The sequence below is a fragment of the Pelodiscus sinensis genome, chromosome 19, assembly GCF_049634645.1.
Source record: "Pelodiscus sinensis isolate JC-2024 chromosome 19, ASM4963464v1, whole genome shotgun sequence".
Classification (NCBI taxonomy): Eukaryota; Metazoa; Chordata; order Testudines; family Trionychidae; genus Pelodiscus; species Pelodiscus sinensis.
The window spans coordinates 25,083,033-25,102,496 of NC_134729.1; the positions used below are offsets into that span (position 1 = coordinate 25,083,033).

Here is a 19,464-nt window from a genome sequence, read left to right on the forward strand (position 1 = left end):
CATGGTGTTTTTCTGTGTTTGTTTTTGGCTTTTTTTTTTTTGCTTTTTTTTTTGCAGGTGTTACATTGACTCGGCTGTGTCTACACTGGGCCACTTATTCCGGAAAATCACCCGCTTTTCCGGAATAAGCTGTGAGCTGTCTACACTGGCCCTTGAATTTCCGGAAAAGCAACAATGCTCTACTGTACAAAATCAGCCGCTATTCCGGAAAAACTATTCTGCTCCCACTCGGGCATAAGTCCTTATTCTGGAACACTGTTCCGGAAAAGGGCCAGTGTAGACAGCCCAGTAGTCTTTTCCGGAAAAAAAGCCCCGATCGCGAAAATGGCGATCAGGGCTCTTTTCCGGAAAAGCACGTCTACATTGGCCACAGACGCTCTTCCGGAAAAAGGGCTTTTCCGGAAAAGCAGCCTGCCAATGTAGCCGCTCCTTTTCCCGAAAAACTGAAAACGGAATAGTATTCCGTTTTAAGCATTTCCGGAAATTCATGCCAGTGTAGACACAGCCACTCATGTTTAGCCTTGTGGTCCACTATGATCCTAGATCTCTTTCTGCAGTACTCCTTCCTAGGTCACTTCCCATTCTGTATGTATGTAACTGATTGTTCCTTCCTAAATGGAGTACTTTGCATTTGACCATATTAAACTTCATCCTATTTACCTCAGACCATTTCTCCAATTATGAGCCTATCCTCCAAAGCACTTGCAATGCCTCCCAGTTCGGTGGTATCTGCAAACTTAATAAGCATACTCTCTATGCAATCTGAAGAAGTGGGTTTTGCCCACAAAAGCTTATGATATTATATACATTTTTGTTAGTCTCTAAGCTGCTGCAAGAAAATTCACTGTAAGTTTTTTCAGATGCAGACTAACATGGCTACTACCCCTCTGAATCTCTATGCCAATACCTAAATCATTGATGAAAATATTGAACAGAACTGGTCCCAAAACAGACCACTGCAGAACCCCACTTGTTATGCCCTTACAGCATGACTCTTCTCTCTTATCCAGCCAGTTATGCATCCACCTTACAGTAGCCCCAGCTAGGTTGTATTTCCCTAGTTTATTGATAAGAATGCCATGCAAGACCGTATCAAGATCTCACGTAACTAAAGAAATGCATTCCTAAGAGATAGTACAAGAACACATCAATCCATCTTCACCTAAGGATAGAATGACTAGATATAATGGATACAGATGTTTTGTTTGAACTAAGAGAAGAACAGTGGTAACTAACAATATCTGGACTATAATACATGATGGCTGTGTCTAGAGTGGCCAGTTTTCCCGAAAATCAGCCGCTTTTCTGGAAAAACTTGCCAGCTGTCTACACTGGCCACTTGAATTTCTGCAAAAGCACTGACTTCCTACTGTAAGAAATCAGTGCTTCTTGTGGAAATACTATGCTGCTCCCATTCAGGCAAAAGTCCTTTTGTGCAAAAGGGCCAGTGTAGACAGCTCAGATTTGTTTTGCGCAAAAAAGCCCCGTTTGCAAAAATGGCGATCGGGGCTTTTTTGCGCAAAAGCACATCTAGATTGGCATGGACGCTTTTCCGCAAAAAAATGCTTTTGCAGAAAGCGTCCGTGCCAGTCTAGACACTCTTTTCCAAAAATGCTTTTAACGGAAAACTTTTCCATTAAAAGCATTCCCAGAAAATCATGCCAGTCTAGACACAGCCGATTTATTTATAGCAGTGAATAAAAGGCAACAGCAGCCTATGGCACTGACTGAGCAAGTATCATTGCTGTGGGCAATGTTAGCATACCTGTAACCAGGGAAACCTGGCAGAGCACTTGTGGAGAAGCTCTGTTTTGTAGGTAGTGCCTTCACTAAGTGCTACAGTGGTGTAGGGGCAGATGTAAATGTATACAAACTAGGGATGTTAAATGGTAAGTTTAACTGGTTAATTGATTAAACTGGAGGCATGGTGGTGGGGGAGGGGGGACTGTTCCAGCGCAGTTGGGCTGGAGTGGCTCTCAAACCCACCATGGGATACTCCCCACCCCAGCCATGGCTGCAGCAGCCCTCTTACTGCAAGCAGGGGCTGTTCCAGACCAGCTGCTTCCAGCTCTGCACAGGGCTGCCAGCACCCAACAGTTCCACATGAGGGCCCAGCTCTCCACCTATGATGGGCTGCAGGCAGGGGCTGCTCCTCAGGTACAGGTAATACTGTGTAAACTCAAAAGCTTCTCTCACACCTGTGGTTACCAACTAATAAGATTAGGATCTAACCAGTAGATCTTGGTGCCTAACATATGATCCTGACTGGTTTGGCCAAGCTGTCAAGCACTGGCACTCCAGTTGCCCTACCACTTCTGCCCTCTGCCTTGGAGCTGCCCCCAGGAACCTCCTTTTTGCTGTGCAGGGCGTGGGAGGGACAAGAGGAGGGATGCTGATGTCAGGAGTTTCTCCTCCGCCCATCCTGTATCCTATATACACACAGGAGAAGGGGATGGAGGAAATTTAGTAATGCAAGTCTGTCACACTGTGTGAGTGTTATTCTCTCACACACTGTCTTTCACGGTCATCTCCCAACCCAACACATACATGGGGAGTGGTTGTTACACTTTGCAAGCAGTAAAAAGTGTTATTTTTGGTTTTTGACTTGTCTGTGCATTCCATGATTTTAATTTCTCTTATGCCTTGAGTAGTGAGTTCTAAAATGCCTAGCCAGTCATGGCTAGAGTAATTATCCCTATAATTGCTGCTCCTGGAAAGGTAAAGCAGGGGGTTTCCACATGCTGTCCTTACCTGCAGACACCACCCCTGCAGCTCCCATTGATCAATAACAGGGAAACAGTGACCAGTAGAAGCTGTGGGTTCAGTGCCTGTAGATGAGGGGCAGCACATGGCACCATGGAGCCATTGCTGTACATGCCAGCTGCTTTCAGGAATGGTGCAGGGCCAGGGCAGAAGTAAGCCTGCCTTAACTCCACTGCTCCACCACCTGGAAGCCATCTCAGGAAGCAGGCTCTAACTGAACCCTCACTTGCATCCCATCTCCTGCCCCAGATGTGAGTTCTCTTGCACTCAAACTCCTTCCCAGAGCTTGCACCCTGAAAACCCTCCTGGACTCCAATTCCCAACCCTGGGCTAAGCCAGGAGACTCTCCCACATTCCAAACTCCTTGGCCCAAGATCAGAGCCTGCTCCCCACCCTCTTATCCAGCCTGGTGAAAGTGAATGAGGCTGGGGGATGGAGTAAGCAGGGTGAGGACTCGAAGGGGAGGAAGTGGGACAAGGGTATTTGGGTTTGAGGTAGATCTTACATTGCACTTAAATTGAAAAAGTGATCTTGTGATTAAAAAGTTGTAGACCACTGTCTCTCACAAACAGAAGTTAGTCCAATCAAAGATACTTATCTCACCCACCTTGTCTCTCCTGGGACCAAAGTGGTTACAACAATACTGCATAAAGCTCAGAGTTGTAAATCTCATTTTCATTATGGCATTTTTTGCAGAGTTGCATCTTATAGCACCATACTGAGCACTGTTTTAGTAATGCTTCAGAGGGAAGTAGCACCACATCTAATTTGTATACCCACCTGTGTTTTGAGGATTTATCCCAGGACTGACCAGGATCAAGTCTATTTAGCTTAGCTTGTGACATCTCATGTGTTCACAGCTCAAGGTTGTGTACCTCATTTCCAGAACACACAAGTTTACTATGAACCTTTGCTTGAATAAAGGAAGCTCTAAAAAGAGCAAGGGTTGAGAATAGATTAGATAAATACGTTTAATGAGTCATGCCCAGCAAGATGGTCTCCTTTCCAATAGGCTAAATTCTGTACAGCATTACTGAAGCTAGAGCCCTATCCCTGGATCTCCAGCCAGGCTGCTTCTTTTCAGTTAATCATATGAAGTCCAATCTTATTCAAACTTCTCTTCATACTTGGCCAGGTCACAGGTAAGGTTGATCTTTGGACAGCTCCCACTTCTCAAGTGGAACTCCTGGTGTCACTGGGTTTCTCTTGGTTGTTGCTACTGCACAGTCCGAGCTAGGGGACAGACAGACAATGAACTTTCAGTTTATACAATCAATCAATATTTAACAGAATCAGAGCTGGAAGAGACCTCAGGTCATCAAATCCAGCCCCCTGCTCTAGGCAGGACCAATCTCAACTAAATCAACCCGTCCAGGGCTTTGTCAAGCCGAGACTTAAACACCTCTAGGGATGGAGACTCCACTACTTCCCTAGGTAACCCATTCCAGTGCTTCACTACCCTCCTAGTGAAATAGTTTTTCCTAATATCCAACCTGGACCTCTCCCACCACAACTTGAGACTGCCATCTGTCACTACCGAGAACAGCCTTTCTCCATCCTCTTTGGAACCTCCCTTCAGGAAGTTGAAGGCTGCTCTCAAAACCCCCCTCACACTTCACTTCTGCAGACTATACAGACCCAACTCCCTCAGCCTCTCCTTGTAAGTCATATGCTCCAGCCCCCTAAAAACAGGGTTTCATTAATATAGAACATTTTAGGGAACATATTTCCAACCTTAACATCCCTGCTTAGCCTACAGAAGGTAAATAGACACTACACAGTAATCCATTCCTTCACAGTGACACCTACCAAACAGTCAAGACCATTTATCACAGCAGGAATGTGTTCTATAGTCATGCACCAGCCAAATACAGAACAGACTTGACCCTGCTTAGCTTGGAAGATCACAATATCATAAGAACAGCCATACTGGGTTAGACCAAAAGTCCCTCTAGTCTAGAATCCTCTCTGCTGACAGTGGCCAATACCGGATGCCCCAAAGGGAGGGAACACAACAGGTAATTCTCATGTGATCCTTCTCCTGTCACCCATTTCCAGACAGAGGCAGGGACACCACTGCTACCCATAAATGGCTAACAGCCACTGATGGACCTAACCTCCATGAATGTATCTAGTTCTTTTTTGAACCCTATTAAAATCCTCATTTTCACCACATCCTCTATCACGGAGTTCCACAGGCTGAGTAAAGAAAAACTTCCTTTTGTTTTAAAACGGCTGTCTATTAATTTTATTTGGTGATCCCTAGTTCTTATATTGTGGGAATAAGTAAATAACTTTTCCTTATTCACTTTTTCCACACCAGTCATGATTTTATAGACCTCTGTATGATCCCCCCTTAGTCTCCTCTTTTCTAAGCTGAAAAGTCCAAGTCTTTTTAAATCTCTCTTCATACGAGATCCGTTCCAAATCCCTAATCATTTTTGTTGCCCTTTTCTGAACCCTTTCCAAAGTCAAAATATCTTTTTTGAGGTGAGATCACCACATCTGTACACAGTATTCAAGACGTGGCCGTACCATAGTTTTATACAGGGGCAGTAAGATATTCTGTGTCTTATTTTCTATCACTTTTTTATTTATTCTTAAGCCAGAAGTAGGATGGCTGCAGATCACAGAATAAATAGGACTTACCTAACACCTTGAGCACCTGATGCAAGGGATTTCTGTGGAGACACAACAATAACTGGAGGATAGGACTCCCTGCGTCCATCACGAGTACAGTAGTAGTTATTTGCAAACTTGTGATTGGGACCCACTGGTAGTTTAGGGGGTGGCTGAGTTCTAAACAGCAAAGAATCAAAACAAAGAATCAACACACACACCATGCTAAGTGAGAACCACATTCTCAGTGTTACTTTTGAGTGGACTATGATGGCACTGTGGTATTATGCATATAGGACACACTAGCATTACATCTTGAGCCACCTTCCAAGACTACAGAATGAACACAGAATGCCTTAGACAGTCACGGCTATAAATACAGAACTGGAGTCATGAATATCTTACTATACTTTAAGAAGTTTTTTCCTGCAGGGCAACAGAGTAATGTTACTCTGCATCCCGCAGCCCCTTCTTCTGCCCTCAGCCATTTGGTCCTTCTTTTTCCCCATGCTCCGTGGGAGCCGTGAAGCCAAGCAGCCTCCCCCATTCTCTGACCTGCCCTGGCAAAGCCTGGGGTGGCAGGAGCCACAGGCTGTGTGGCACCCAGGGCATGCGGATTTCCCACTCCTCAGCGTTCTGGGATGAGGCCACACAGCTGCCCTACTTTGTCCCCTCCCCAACCCCATGATCCCCTATTGGCTCCATGGCACACAAGCTGGAGGTTAAACCCTCTCCCTGCATCCAGACCTTGATGCCTCTCCCCACCCCCAATCAGCTCTGTGCACATGGGCCAGCAGTCAACTCCTCCCACAAACACTGCCAGCCCCTGAGCATCCCTCCAGCAGCCACCATGTGGATAGGAGCTTCTGGAATTTAAATTGAACTGCATGGCTCCTCTGCTGTGCGGGGTAGTGGACTCGGGTGAGGGGCATGGGAGCTGTGTGACCTCTTTGAGGCTGGGGTATGTTTGAGCCGTGCAACTTTTGGGGGGAGGAGAATGCGGGAGCCACACAGCATTGCAGGGGCTTGTGTGGGGGAAGGTGGATATGCAGGAGCTGTGGGGGCTTGGTGGCGTGGGGGAGCTGCGCAGCCTCATGAGAGCTCGAGTGTGGTGAGTGGAGGCATGGGAACTTCTGAGGATGGGGTTCTGGGGGGAGCAGGGACGTGGGAACCACGTGGCCTTGCAGGGGGGGGTGCGGGAGCTGCAAAGCCTTGTGGGGGCTTGGGTAGGCAGTGCGCAGAACTTGTGTGGCATCACTGATGGTCTGGGGGCACCCTTACCAGCAAGGGGCCAGAGCCATGTGGCCTCCCCCCTTGTGGCCAGAGGGAGAGGGCCAGGAGCAGCGCTCCCTTCCCACTCCCTGCCAGAAAGATAGAGCCAGCCCAGCTTTGGTCCAGCCCAACTCCCCACCCTCTGACAGCTGGAAGGCAGAGACCCGGGGCAGGCCAGGGAGGCCACGCCTTGACCTGGCCCTGCCCAGTGGCCAGGGGAGAGCTGGGGCATGTGTGTGCCCACCAAGTGACCAGGGCTGGCCCAAGCCATTCTTGCGCCCTGAACCCCGGGCATGGCAGGGCCAGCTTGAGCCATTCCTGCGCCCCAGGCAGTGGGCGCGCGATGCATGCTCGGCTCTGCCCCTGGCGTGCTGCGTACCTTACAGCTGCAGTTGGGTGCGCGGTGCCTGATGACAGCTCTAAGGGGCACCGCACGGCCCCCGGTCCCGGGCATGCGGCGCCCCTTACAGCTGCCATCAGGCGCCCCCCGCAGCTGCCAGGCTAGTCTCCCCCTTAATCCAGCCCTGTGCGCAGTGCATGCGTGGTACCCCCCTAGATGGGTGGCGCTTGAGCAGCCCCGCTCCCGGGCTCCTGGCAGCCCCAAAAGGTTGGGGACCACTGGGTTAATGCTATAGACTACACGCATTCCCCTGCACCAGTAATTTTTTAGCAGACTGACTTGCTTAAAGCCAATTCCTCATGGGCATTGGCTCCCACTCCTTCCCCCTGCCGCCACCAATATAGAGATAGGGTGTGGGGGGAGGGTGCATGTATTCAATAGGATTAACCAATACGTGTAGTTGAAGTACACGCAGTCCCCGGGTTACGTCCAAGATAGGGACTGTAGGTTTGTTCTTAAGTTGAATCTGTATGTAAGTCGGAACTGGCGTCCAGATTCAGCCGCTGCTGAAACTGATCAGTGGCTGAATCTGGACGCCAGTTCTGACTTACATACAGATTCAACTTAAGAACCCCAGGCATCCCCAAGTCAGCTGCTGCTGAAACTGATCAGCGGCTGATTCCAGGAAGCCCGGGGCAGGGGCTTCCTGTAGTCAGCCACTGGTCATTTTCAGCAGCTGCTGACTTGGGGACACCTGGGGCAGAGCAGCTGGGGTGCTGCTGGGTTGGTCCAGTGGCGCCCAGAGCGGCTCTATGGGACCAACCGGCAGCGCCCCAGCTGCTGTACCACAGGCGTCCGGAGCAAAGCCGCGGAGCACGGGGGCAGCGGGACAGCCCAGACGCGCCGTAGCTATCCTGCTGCCCTCGGGCTCCGTGGCTTTGCTCTGCTTTGCTCCCCGTCCCCCTGGTCTGCAGACCAGGGGGACAGGGAGCAAAGCGGCGGAACACGCGGGCAGCGGGACAGCCCAGACGCGCCGTGGCTATCCTGCTGTCCTCGGGCTTCGCGGCTTTGCTCTGCTCTGCTCCCCCTCCCCCTGGTCTGTATACCAGGGGCAGGGGGAGCAGAGCACAGCAAAGCCACGGAACACACGGCCAGCTGACAGCCCAGACGCGTCTGGGCTGTCAGCTGGCCGCGTGCTCCGCTCTGCTCCCCCTCCCCCTGGTCTGCAGACCAGGGGGAGGGGGAGCAGAGCAGAGCGGCGGAACGAGCGGCCAGCTGACAGCCCATACGCGTCTGGGCTGTCAGCTGGCCGCGTGCTCCGCTCTACTCTCCCCCGCCCCCTGGTCTGCAGACCAGGGGGAGCAGAGCAGAGCAGAGCAGAGCAGAGCAGAGCAGAGCAGAGCGGCGGAACTGGCGGCCAGCTGACAGCCCAGACGCGTCTGGGCTGTCAGCTGGCCGCGCGTTCCACCGCTCTGCTTCCTCTCCCTGGTCTGCTGGAGACCAGGGAGAGGAAGTGCCCCGTTCGTAACTGCGGATCCGACATAAGTCGGATCCGCGTAACTCGGGGACTGCCTGTATCATTACTAGGCTCCAGCCCACAGGCAGAAAGCCACAAATTAATTCCAGTTGCTGGAAAATGAGTATAGCTGCTGCTGAGAACAGACAGCTAACATTGCTACTGAAATCTTAAGTGTGACCAACAAAAGAAAACCCCCACATGTTTTGGTTCTTTAGGAAGCATAAAAAGATTGGAGAACTTTTGGGGTTTTTACAGTTTTATTATTTGCTTTAGAAATATCAGGACTATCCAGGTTTTTGTACTCTATAGAAATCTCAAACACGGATCTGAACACTTTTAGTCCCTACATGATAAATGGTTGGCTGAAGCATAATCTTAAAAATCCAATATGCTTCTCGAGCATTTAAATTATTTGTAATAGCACTAATCCATTTTTCTACCTTTGAAGGTCTCTCTCAACCTTCATAGTTCCTGAGATTTGTTTTGAAATCAGTAGCAATAAGATATTAATAACTAGCATGAAAATGTCCAAAGTTTGTTTGCTCTCTTAGGGTATGTCTACACTACCCCGCTAGTTCGAACTAGCGGGGTAATGTATGCATACCGCACTTGCTAATGAAGCCCGGGATTTGAATTTCCCGGGCTTCATTAGCATAAGCGGGGAGCCGCCATTTTTAAATCCCCGCTGCTTCGAACCCCGTGTAGCGCGGCTACACGGGGCTCGAACTAGGTAGTTCGGACTAGGGTCCTATTCCGAACTACCGGTACTCCTCGTGAAACGTGAAACGAGGAGTACCGGTAGTTCGGAATAGGCACCCTAGTCCGAACTACCTAGTTCGAGCCCCGTGTAGCCGCGCTACACGGGGTTCGAAGCAGCGGGGATTTAAAAATGGCGGCTCCCCGCTTATGCTAATGAAGCCCGGGAAATTCAAATCCCGGGCTTCATTAGCAAGTGCGGTATGCATACATTACCCCGCTAGTTCGAACTAGCGGGGTAGTGTAGACATACCCTTATTGTGATGTTTAAGGCTCCTATACATTAAAGCAGGGCTACTCAACTTTGGAAGCTCCGGAAGCCACAATGATATTCACAGCACATGCCAAGGGCTGCTATGTAAGTGTGGTTGCATATACATACAAATATATATGCAAATAACTTCTTTCACACTGACGCATAAATACAAAGCACTTCCCACAATGCCCCTGCACTCCCAGAACCTCCTCGTCAGGCAGACATCCTGTACCTGTCTGTTCCAGCCAGCCCATCTACTTGCGTGTTTCAATGCTCACCCTGACTGGGAGACACCTCGTCATTGTAGAGCATGTTCCCAGTGGAGACTATGTCAAAGGATCCCACCCGCAGGCCGCATGCTGAACCCCATATAAGTCAAAACTGCACCATGCAGGCCGTGCATGTTGAGTAGCCCCCCATTAAAAGATTGGTAAGGATCTCTGTAAACTGGGCACTTGTGCAGCATTTTAATCTGTCCTGAGTGGCCACACAACTGATTACCAGTGTGTCCACAGCCCTAGGATTTTAGTTTCAGCAAGTGGTGCCCATTTGCACATGACTCAGGGCAAGGGAATGTCAGAGTTTAACCCATTAATCGATTAGCTGATGCTTACTGGTTAATGTTATCAGTTAAACTCTTCCCTGCTCCTAGAGAGGAGGTTCTGCTATGGGAGTGGAGCCATCAAGGGCTGTCAGCCCCACTCCTGAGGATGCTTCACTGCAGGCTCTGCAGTATAAAGCTTATTTTCAGCAGTTATACAGTTACCATTTTAACATCCCTCCTTAGTGCACATTAGGGATGGTAACAAATGAGGTTTTTCTATAAATTTGTAACTGCTTAATTTTAAAGCGGTTACACATTTACACAAAGGGGAACGCAGGCACCAGTGCTCACAACTGGCTCCTGTCTGCCCCCCGCCCCGCCTCTGACCAACACAAGAGAACATAAGAACGGCCGTACTGGGTCAGACCAAAGGTCAATCTAGCCCAGTAGCCAGTCTGCTGACAGTGGCCAGCACCAGGTGTCCCAGAAGGGATGGACCGAAGACAACGATAAAGCGATTTGTCTCCTGCCATCCTTCTCCAGCCTCTGACAAACAGAGGCCAGGAACACCATTTCTATCCTCTGGCTAACAGCCTTTTATGGACCTAACCTACATGAAATTATCTAGCTTCTCTTTAAACTCTGTTATAGTCCTAGCCTTCACAGCCTCCTCTGGCAAGGAGTTCCACAGATTGACTACACTCTATGTGAGGAAGAACTTTCTTTTATTAGTTTTAAACCTGCTACCCATTAACTTCATTTGGTGTCCTCTAGTTCTTCTATTATGGGAACTATTAAATAATGTTTCTTTATTCACCCTCTCCACACCACTCATGATTTTATATACCTCTATCATATCCCCCCTAAGTCTCCTCTTTTCTAAACTGAAAAGTCCCAGTCGCTTTAACCTCTCTTCATATGGGACCCATTCCAAACCCCTAATCATTTTAGTTGCCCTTTTCTGAATCCTTTCTAAGGCCAAATATCTTTTTTGAGGTGAGGAGACCACATCTGTACACAGTATTCAAGATGTGGCCGTACCATAGTTTTATACAGGGGCAGTAAGATATTCCGTGTCTTATTTTCTATCCCTTTCTTAATAATTCCTAACATCCCATTTGCCTTTTTGACTGCCGCTGCACACTGTGTGGAAGTTTTCAGAGAACTGTCCACGATAACTCCAAGATCTCTTTCCTGATTTGTCGTAGCCAAATTAGCCCCCATCATACTGTATATATAGTTGGGGTTATTTTTTCCAACATGCATTTACACTTATCCACATTAAATTTCATGTGCCATTTTGTTGCCCAATCACTCAGTTTGGTGAGATCTTTTTGAAGTTCTTCACAGTCTGCTTCTGTCTTCACTATCTTAAACAGTTTAGTATCATCCGCAAACTTTACCACCTCACTGCTTATCCCTTTCTCCAGATCATTTATGAATAAGTTGAACAGGATTGATCCCAGGACTGACCCTTGGGGGAACACCACTAGTTACCCCTCAGCATTCTGAAAATTTACCATTTATTCCTACCCTTTGTTTCCTATATTTTAACCAGTTCTCAATCCATGAAAGGACCTTCCCCTCTTATCCCATGACAATGTAATTTACACAAGAGCCTTTGCTGAGGGACCTTGTCAAAGGCTTTCTGAAAATCTAAGTACAAGCAGTCCCCGAGTTACACGGATCCGACTTATGTCGGATCCGCAGTTACGAATGGGACTTTTCTCGCCCCGGAGGATGGGAGCGTCGGGATGCCCAGATGCGCCGCGGTCCGCTGCCCCCGTCCTCCGGGGCGAGAAAAGCTGCTCCCCGTCTCCCTGGTCTGCAGGGAGATGGGGATCAAAGCCTTGGAGCACGCCCGCAGCGGGACTGCCCAGGCGCGCGCTTGAGCTGTCCCCCTGCGGGTGTGCTCCAAGGCTTTGCTCCCCGTCTCCCTGTAGACCAGGGAGACGGGGAGCAAAGCCTTGGAGCACGCCAGCAGCGGGACAGCCGCGGCGCGCCTGGACTGTCCCGCTGCCCGCGTGCTCTGCGGCTTTGCTCCGCGTCTCCCAGGTCAGCAGTCCAGGGAGACGGAGCAAAGCCGTGGAGGACTTGGGCGGTCCCGCCACCCCCGTCTCTCTGGTCTGCTGGGGGGGTGGGTGCAGCTAGTGCCCCCCCCCTCCAGCAAACCAGGCTTTTCTTGCCTGCCCCTGGGGTAGAGCAGCTGGGGGCTGCCGGGTTGGTCCTGCAGCGCCGCTCCGGACCAACCCGGCAGCACTCCAGCTGCTCTGCCCCAGGCGTCCTGATTCAGCCGCTGCTGGTCAGTTTCAGCAGCGGCTGAATCAGGACGCCTGGGGCAAAGCAACTAGGGTGCTGCTGGGTTGCTCCAGTAGCGCCGAGGAGCCGCTCTACTGGAGCAACCCAGCAGCACCCCAGCTGCTCTGCCCCAGGCGCCCCCAAGTCAGCCGCTGCTGAAACTGACAAGCGGCTGACTACAGGAAGCCCTGTTTCTTAAGTTGAATCTGTATGTAAGTCAGAACTGGCATCCAGATTCAGCCGCGGTTGAAATTGATTAGTTTCAGCAGCGGCTGACGCCAATTCCGACTTAAGATTCAACTTAAGAACAAACCTACAGTCCCTATCTTGTACGTAACCCGGGGACTGACTGTATACTACAGCTACTGGATCCCCGTTGCCTGCATGTTTGTTAACCTCTTCAAAGAACTCTAATAGAGTAGTAAGACATGATTTCCCTTTACAGAAACCATGTTGATTTTTGTCCAACAAATTATGTTCTTCTACGTGCCTGACAATTTTATTCTTTACTATTATTTCAACTAATTTGCCCGATACTGAAGTTACACTTACCGGTCTGTAATTGCCAGGATCACCCATAGAGCCCTTTTTAAATATTGGTGTCATGTTGGCTACCTTCCAGTCATTAGGTACGGAAGCTGATTCAAAGGATAGGTTACAAACCACAGATAATAGTTCAGCAATTTCCCATTTGAGTTCTTTTAGAACCCTTGAATGAATGCCATCCGGTCCCGGTGATTTGTTAACTTTAAGTTTTTCTATCTGTTCCAATACTTCCTCTAATGACACTTCAATCCAGGACAGCTCCTCAGATTCATCACCCTCAAAGAACGGTGCAGATTTGGGAATCTCCCTAACATTCTCAGCTGTGAAGACTGAAGCAAAGAAATCATTTACTTTCTCTGCAATGGCTTTATTGTCCTTGATTGCTCTTTTTATATCTCGATCATCTGGTTTTTTTAGCAGGCTTCCTGCTTCTAATGTACTTAAAAACATTTTGCTATTTCTTTTTGAGTTTTTGGCTAGCTGTTCCTCAAAATATTTTTTTGCTTTTCTTCTTACATTTTTACACTTGATTTAACAGTGTTTATGTTCCTTTCTATTTATCTCACTAGGATTGGACTTCCACTTCTTGAAGGATACCTTTTTGTCCCTCACTGCTTCTTTTACATGGTGGTTAAGCCACAGTGACTCTTTTTTAGGTCTCTTGCTATTTTTTTTTTTAATTTGGGGTATACATTTAAGTTGGGCCTCTATTATGGTGTCTTTAAAAAGTTTCCATGCAGCTTTCAGGGATTTGGCTCTAGTCACTGTGCCTTTTAATTTCTGTTTAACTAACCTCCTCATTTTTGTGTAATTCCCTTTTTTGAAATTAAATGCCAAAGTGCTGGACTGTTGAGGTGTTCTTCCCACCACAGGACTGTTAAATGTTATTATATTATGGTCACTATTCCCAAGCGGTCCTGTAACGGTTATCTCCTGGACCTAGACCTGATCCTGAACTCCACTCACAAATAAATGGAGAATTGCCTCTCCCCTTGTGGGCTCCTGAACCAGCTGCTCCAAGAAGCAGTCATTTAAGCCATTGAGAAATTTTATCTCTGCTTCTCTTCCTGAGGTGACATGTATCTAGTCAATATGAGGATAACAAAATCCCTCATTATTATAGAGTTCTTTATTTTGGTATGACACTGGTATGCATGTATCAGCTCCCGCCTGCTCTCCCACTGCGCTGCTGCCTCTATGGGAGGCAGCAGGGCTAGAGGGGCTCCAAGGTAGCCAGCACAAGCAGACTGATAGAGAGGCAGCTAAGAAGGAGGTGGGGGTGCATGTAACCCAATAAACCCAAGTGTATGGGTTCATTGTGTAACTGGGCATTCACCAATACCCCTAGTGCACATAAAAATAATTGTTCTGCAGCTGGATGGAAAAGATGAGGGGGAGCACTGGTGAAGACTCTTTCCTCAGTCTGTGTCCCTGGGGGGGTCCCCCCTCTTTGCGGTGGGGGGACTGCAGGGCCCGGGGCTCTCCACAGCACACGCCCCGAGAGCCCCCCCCCGCCGTACCTGCTGGCGATCTCTGTGTAGCGAAGCTGGAGCTTGGTCTGGAGGTCCCGCTGCAAGAGAAGGGGAGCGAGTCTCAGTCTGGGGCGGGGAGAAGGGCCCGGGGCGGGCAGGGAGCCCGGGCCGGCCCGCGGGACAGGGACGCGCCAGCCCCGCCTGCCTTACCCCGGCCGCCCAGTTGCGGAGCCGCTGGATGAGGCGGGTAGCAGACGCCATCTTGGTCGCTACGAAGGGCAAGCGGAGGATGCGCGCGCGGGGCCTGCCGGGAAAGAGCGACGCAGGGCACGCGGAGTCTCGCGAGATCTGGGGTTATATAAAGCCGCGAGGGGCTGCACCCCGCTCCCTCGATACGCGACAGCCGCCATGGACACGAGTCGCGTGCAGCCCATCAAGCTGGCCCGGGTGCGCGGGGCGGGGGCCGGGCCGGCGGGGGCGGGGGCGGGGGCGGAGGGGCCGGGCCGTACCGTACCTGGCTGACGCGTCTCTCTCCCTGCAGGTGACCAAGGTGCTGGGCCGGACGGGCTCGCAGGGCCAGTGCACCCAGGTGAGCGAGGGCCCCCTGCCCCCCCCCCCCCCCCCCCGAGCCGGCCCGTGTCGGCCGCACTCGGGCCGGCGTCCAGCGGCGGGGAGTTCCGTAGCGCCCCGCGCCGCCCCACTAAGCCGCCTTGGGGCCCATGTTCCCAGGTGGGGGAGGTAAAAGGGCCCCTACGGGCCGGACCCGGCCCCTGCCGCCAACCGGCCTGTGGGTGGGGAGCGCGCGGTCTGCCTAGTCCACTGCCCGCGTTGACTCTTCGCAGGGCACCCCCTTACACCGCGGGGGGGCAGGGAGCGAGGGATTTCCCTGCTCCCCCACCCCCAGGCCTTGATTGATGGGGGGGGAGGGGGAGAGACACAAGAAGTCTCCCACCACAAAGGGTCCGCCTGGAGGGAACTGCCAGCTCTTCAGAACAGCTGGTGGTTTGGGGGGGGGGGGCAGAGACGTCACATGCTTCCCCCCCCCCCCCAGCCTAATAGGGTTCTGTGGGTGGGGAAGCACAGAAGTGTCCTGGCCCTGCCTCTTGCACCTGTGGCACCAGGAATTTTTGAAGTGCGTGGCCCCCCCCATGTAAAATTATTGCCCACCCCTTTTCTACACCCTTGTCCTGCCCCTCCTGCGTCATCCAGCTTGTCCAAGCCTGTGGGGCAGCAGGAATATGAGTACGCAGAGCACGTCTATTGAGTCTCCGCTGTGCCTGGTAGGTTCGTGTTGAATTCATGGACGACACCAGCAGATCCATCATTCGGAATGTGAAGGGGCCTGTCCGCGAAGGGGATGTCCTGACACTGCTGGAGTCTGAGCGTGAAGCAAGGCGACTGCGCTGATCTGCACAGCATGGTAACTCATTTAGTTTTCAGCCCGTCCTCAAGCCCTTGTTGAAGCTTCTCTTGAAATACATTAAACCCCCAGCCAGGAACATTTTTTTTTCTTTAAAATGGGCTTCTGGGTAAGACACCCGTCTGAGCCAAAAGTACATGTCTGGGTTTTGAGACTCCTCTGTAGAGTTCCCAGGGCTGTTTGCTTTGAGGCCATAAGAATTTTAACACTGAGTATTTGATTCTTGTGCTTTCTTTTGAAAATGGGGGGAAAAAAATTGTTCTAGAGTAGAGATGTGAAAGGATAATTGGTATCCATCACCCTTAACATAACCGAGTGGTGCTTATTAGGGATGTTAAATATCAGTTAATTGAATAGTTGAGTAACCTCATGAATTCTTATTAGTTACTTGACTATCCTGTAGTCCCAGGGGGTGAGGCCTGCATCCAGTGTGTAGCCCACTCTTGAGGAGCCCCCTGACACTCCGCACTGCTGCCTCTGTATCCAAGGTAGCAGTGTGGGATGCCAGGCAGGAGTTGGTCCATGAGAGGAGTCAGTTTAAAAACCAGATCCCCTTGCAGACCAGCTGCCTGTTACTCCATGCAGCAGTGTGGGGTGGCAGCAGCTCCTGCCTGGGCGCAGTCTGAGCTCCTGGACTTGGCATGAGCTAGGCTGCCTGCCTGGCTCCTAATACACTTTAAATGCAGAGCCACAGCAGGAATAGGGCCTGAACTCATTGCAAGGCAGGACTGAACCAGGCTGCTAGTCTGCCTGCTAAAAAAAATTGGGGGGGGGGGGAGGGGGATATGTGTAGTTTTATAGCTTTAATTTAAAAGCTTTTGTTTATTGGTTAATCAACTATGCTATTACATCCCAAAATTGCTTACCAGTTCCATTTAAATTGTGGGGGCTGGAACAGTCCCCTGCCTGCCTAAGGCAAGGGGCTGCTCCAATGCTACAGGGGGCATGCTGTAGACGGGCTGCTCTGGCAACTGTAGGGCGTGGTGTACTCATTGTTTTACTGCAGATGTCTTTCCAGACATTTTGGTGGTGTTGCACCAGATTAAACCTTAAATATAACTGTGACTGTTCATGGTTGGGGGCAGCACTCTGGCCATGATTACTGTGTTCGAACTCAACTGTGAAGAATTGAGTTAGCAGTTGACATGTGACCATGACTGGTCTTTCTACACTAACTGCAAAATCCATAAAAAAAATTATGGTTGTTGCTTGTCAATTCATGAAGAACCAAGTTCATTGAATTTCCATTCAAATACAGTAACTTTTTATAATATAGACCATGTGAGTGTGATGGTTGCCCCTCTTTGCACACCTCAGAGGACGGAGCTAGTAGTTTTTAGGGATGTGAAAATGTAACCATGTACACCAGGGCTACTCAACATGCAGCCCATGGCCTGCAGTGCAGTTTGGGTTTACACAGGGCTCAACACACGGCCTGCCAGTGGGATCCTTTGAATGTGGCTGTCACTGGGAACACACTCCACAACAGCGAGTAGATATAATGGTCTTCTATTAAGCATTTTAGTAGTTTCTGGACCGTTGTTACTCGTTAAAAGTGCTATCATGGGTGGAAATTGGGTAAATACTGCATTTTATTAATATCAGCAGAACTGACTTAAATAGGGCCTTCATGTTGTGTAGTCTTGCCTTAATCTTTGTATTCATGCCTATCAATGTAAGAAAAGGTATTTGCATGTGTATATAACCACACTTAAGTTGCGGCCCTTTGCATATGCTGTATCATTGTGGTCTCCAGGGCTTCCAAAGTTAAGTAGCCCTGATGCACAAGGTTAACCAGTGAACCTGGGCTCATGGGTTAACATGCACGGTTACACAGGCAGCAGCAAAGGGTGGTAGCTGGGAGCAACCTAACCACTGCAGCTTTTGCTCCAAGTTGCTCTGCAGCCTTTTTGTGTGGTCATAGAGCAAGAGATGAATGATGGGATCCGTGACTAGGGCTCTTGGTGTTATGGTAATAGCAATACAAACTGGCTCCAGGCTGAGCTTCAGGTCTAAGAGCCTATTAGTTGTGCAGGTCTGGGTTTCTGCTGGTAGTGTCTTTTCTAAATGTGTAAAATGGAGAGAGCAGCCTGTTTCTGGAGCATGTTCTACTTCTGGGGCTCAGGCATATGTCTGGGCAATCAACTGTTTTGAAAAGGGCCCAGGATATTCCCACTTCCATAATGGTCTCCTGGCCAAGGAAGCTGTAACTAGAAGTGATTTCCTTGATGATCCAGTTCTGAGTTTCACTTTCTTCACAGATTGCAAGCCTGATAGGACAACCATTTCTGATTTCCACTGATGAAGATGTGGCAGTTCATACCTACTCCATTTGACTTAATGAAGAGGAATGTGTTTTGTGACTAAAATAAAGGATTTTTTTTCTGGTAACATTTTTCCTGGCTTTCAGTTATTCAAGAAACATGTTAGCTTGGTGATGTAAGCAAAACAAAATTCGGCGGGGAGAAAATATTGCAGGTGCCTCCCAGAAGGTATCTCTTCTGAGCTACTTTGTTCCTCATGTTATTTAAAACTCATTACAAGTTTTGTAGCTGAATAGTCAGGCAAAAGATCCATCTGATGGCTGAAACTTGATGCTGGAAGCCATTGCATTTCTACGCTTCTGAGCTGAGGCCAACCATATTAAACAAGAAAAGGTATGTGCTGACAACTGCAATCCCCTTTTTGCTTGGGATTCCCACTTTGAGAGCTTCTGGACACCCTTTATGCAAGCTGTAGCATAAAGGGGAAAAGGACCCAATAGACCAGCTTTCACAGTCCAGCACCTTTTTCACAGCTGTGAATTTGGGACCTACTGCTAGAAGCAGCGAGTGCTGAGTGCACAAATACCAAAGAGATGATGCTAGTGCTGAGCTGACTTTCCATAGGCCTTTGCCTAAAAAGCACATCAAGGCTGTGTCTACATTGGCATACTGCCTGTCTACACTTGTGCAAGAACACTGACGTTCTAATGTGTGAAATCAGTGCTGCTTGCGCAAGAACTATGATGCTCCCGCTCAGGAATAATCCCTCTTGCACAATTGTTCTTGCGCAAGAGGCCAGTGTAGACAGGCAACATTAATTTCTTGCGCAAGAAAGCCCGATGGCTAAAATGGCCATCAGAGCTTTCTTGTGCAAAAGAACGTCTACACTGGCACGGATGCTCTTGTGCAAAGGCACATGCCTGTGTAGATGCTCTCTTGCGCAAATACTTAATGTAAGAACTCTCGCGTTAGAGTATTTGCGCAAGGTCATGCCAATGTAGACGTAGCCCAAGAGTGAAGGCTTGCAACTGAGGAAGACTTACATTTCAAGGCTCGATGGGACCCTTTTTGTGAGGCTGACCTGCCTAACAGCTGAGTATTGGGTCCAGATTCCAGCTGCCCCAGTCTAGTCAAGGCAGACAGAATTATTCCAGCTGACACAAAAGCACAAGACAAACAAAACCAGCTCAGACCAGGCAGCCTGGACACTGGTGGTATGTTGCCAGGTTAGGTAAAGCTGGCCACCCTGCTTAGTGGCAGCTTTAAGGACTAAGGGGCTGCCTGTGGCTGAATGTTAAAATAGAGATTTAATATTGTTTTATCTAATTTTAAAAAATAAAGTGTTAAAATACTGGCCACCAGAAACACCAGTCAAACCAAAGGATTGCAATAGGT

At 49.5% G+C, this 19,464-nt stretch overlaps 2 protein-coding genes across 2 annotated transcripts; one reads left to right on the top strand and one right to left on the bottom strand.

Annotated features, from left to right (window-relative positions):
- Nucleotides 1–3,709: 3,709 nt before the first annotated feature.
- On the bottom strand, nucleotides 3,710–14,728 carry NDUFA7 (NADH:ubiquinone oxidoreductase subunit A7). Its single transcript, XM_075903132.1, has 4 exons — nucleotides 14,596–14,728; nucleotides 14,434–14,483; nucleotides 5,413–5,562; nucleotides 3,710–3,996 (listed from the first exon to the last, which is right to left on the bottom strand). Exons 1-4 carry the CDS (start codon nucleotides 14,644–14,646, stop codon nucleotides 3,900–3,902), a joined length of 348 nt encoding a protein of 115 aa, XP_075759247.1. The 5' UTR covers nucleotides 14,647–14,728; the 3' UTR covers nucleotides 3,710–3,899.
- On the top strand, nucleotides 14,722–18,196 carry RPS28 (ribosomal protein S28). The gene is made up of 4 exons (XM_075903133.1): nucleotides 14,722–14,832; nucleotides 14,927–14,974; nucleotides 15,670–15,805; nucleotides 18,067–18,196. Exons 1-3 carry the CDS (start codon nucleotides 14,794–14,796, stop codon nucleotides 15,790–15,792), a joined length of 210 nt encoding a protein of 69 aa, XP_075759248.1. The 5' UTR covers nucleotides 14,722–14,793; the 3' UTR covers nucleotides 15,793–15,805; nucleotides 18,067–18,196.
- The last annotated feature ends 1,268 nt before the right edge of the window (nucleotides 18,197–19,464 follow it).

Bases quoted from the DNA above. Each gene is read 5' to 3' on its own strand.
- NDUFA7 (XM_075903132.1), bottom strand. From the start codon at position 14,646: ATGGCGTCTGCTACCCGCCTCATCCAGCGGCTCCGCAACTGGGCGGCC. The intron at 14,484-14,595 runs GTAAGGCAGGCG...CTTCTCTTGCAG, and splicing joins TCCGCAACTGGGCGGCCGGG to CGGGACCTCCAGACCAAGCT. The intron at 3,997-5,412 runs GTAAGTCCTATT...TCTGTCCCCTAG, and splicing joins TCAGGTGCTCAAGGTGTTAG to CTCGGACTGTGCAGTAGCAA.
- RPS28 (XM_075903133.1), top strand. From the start codon at position 14,794: ATGGACACGAGTCGCGTGCAGCCCATCAAGCTGGCCCGG. The intron at 14,833-14,926 runs GTGCGCGGGGCG...CTCTCCCTGCAG, and splicing joins AGCCCATCAAGCTGGCCCGG to GTGACCAAGGTGCTGGGCCG. The intron at 14,975-15,669 runs GTGAGCGAGGGC...TGTGCCTGGTAG, and splicing joins CGCAGGGCCAGTGCACCCAG to GTTCGTGTTGAATTCATGGA.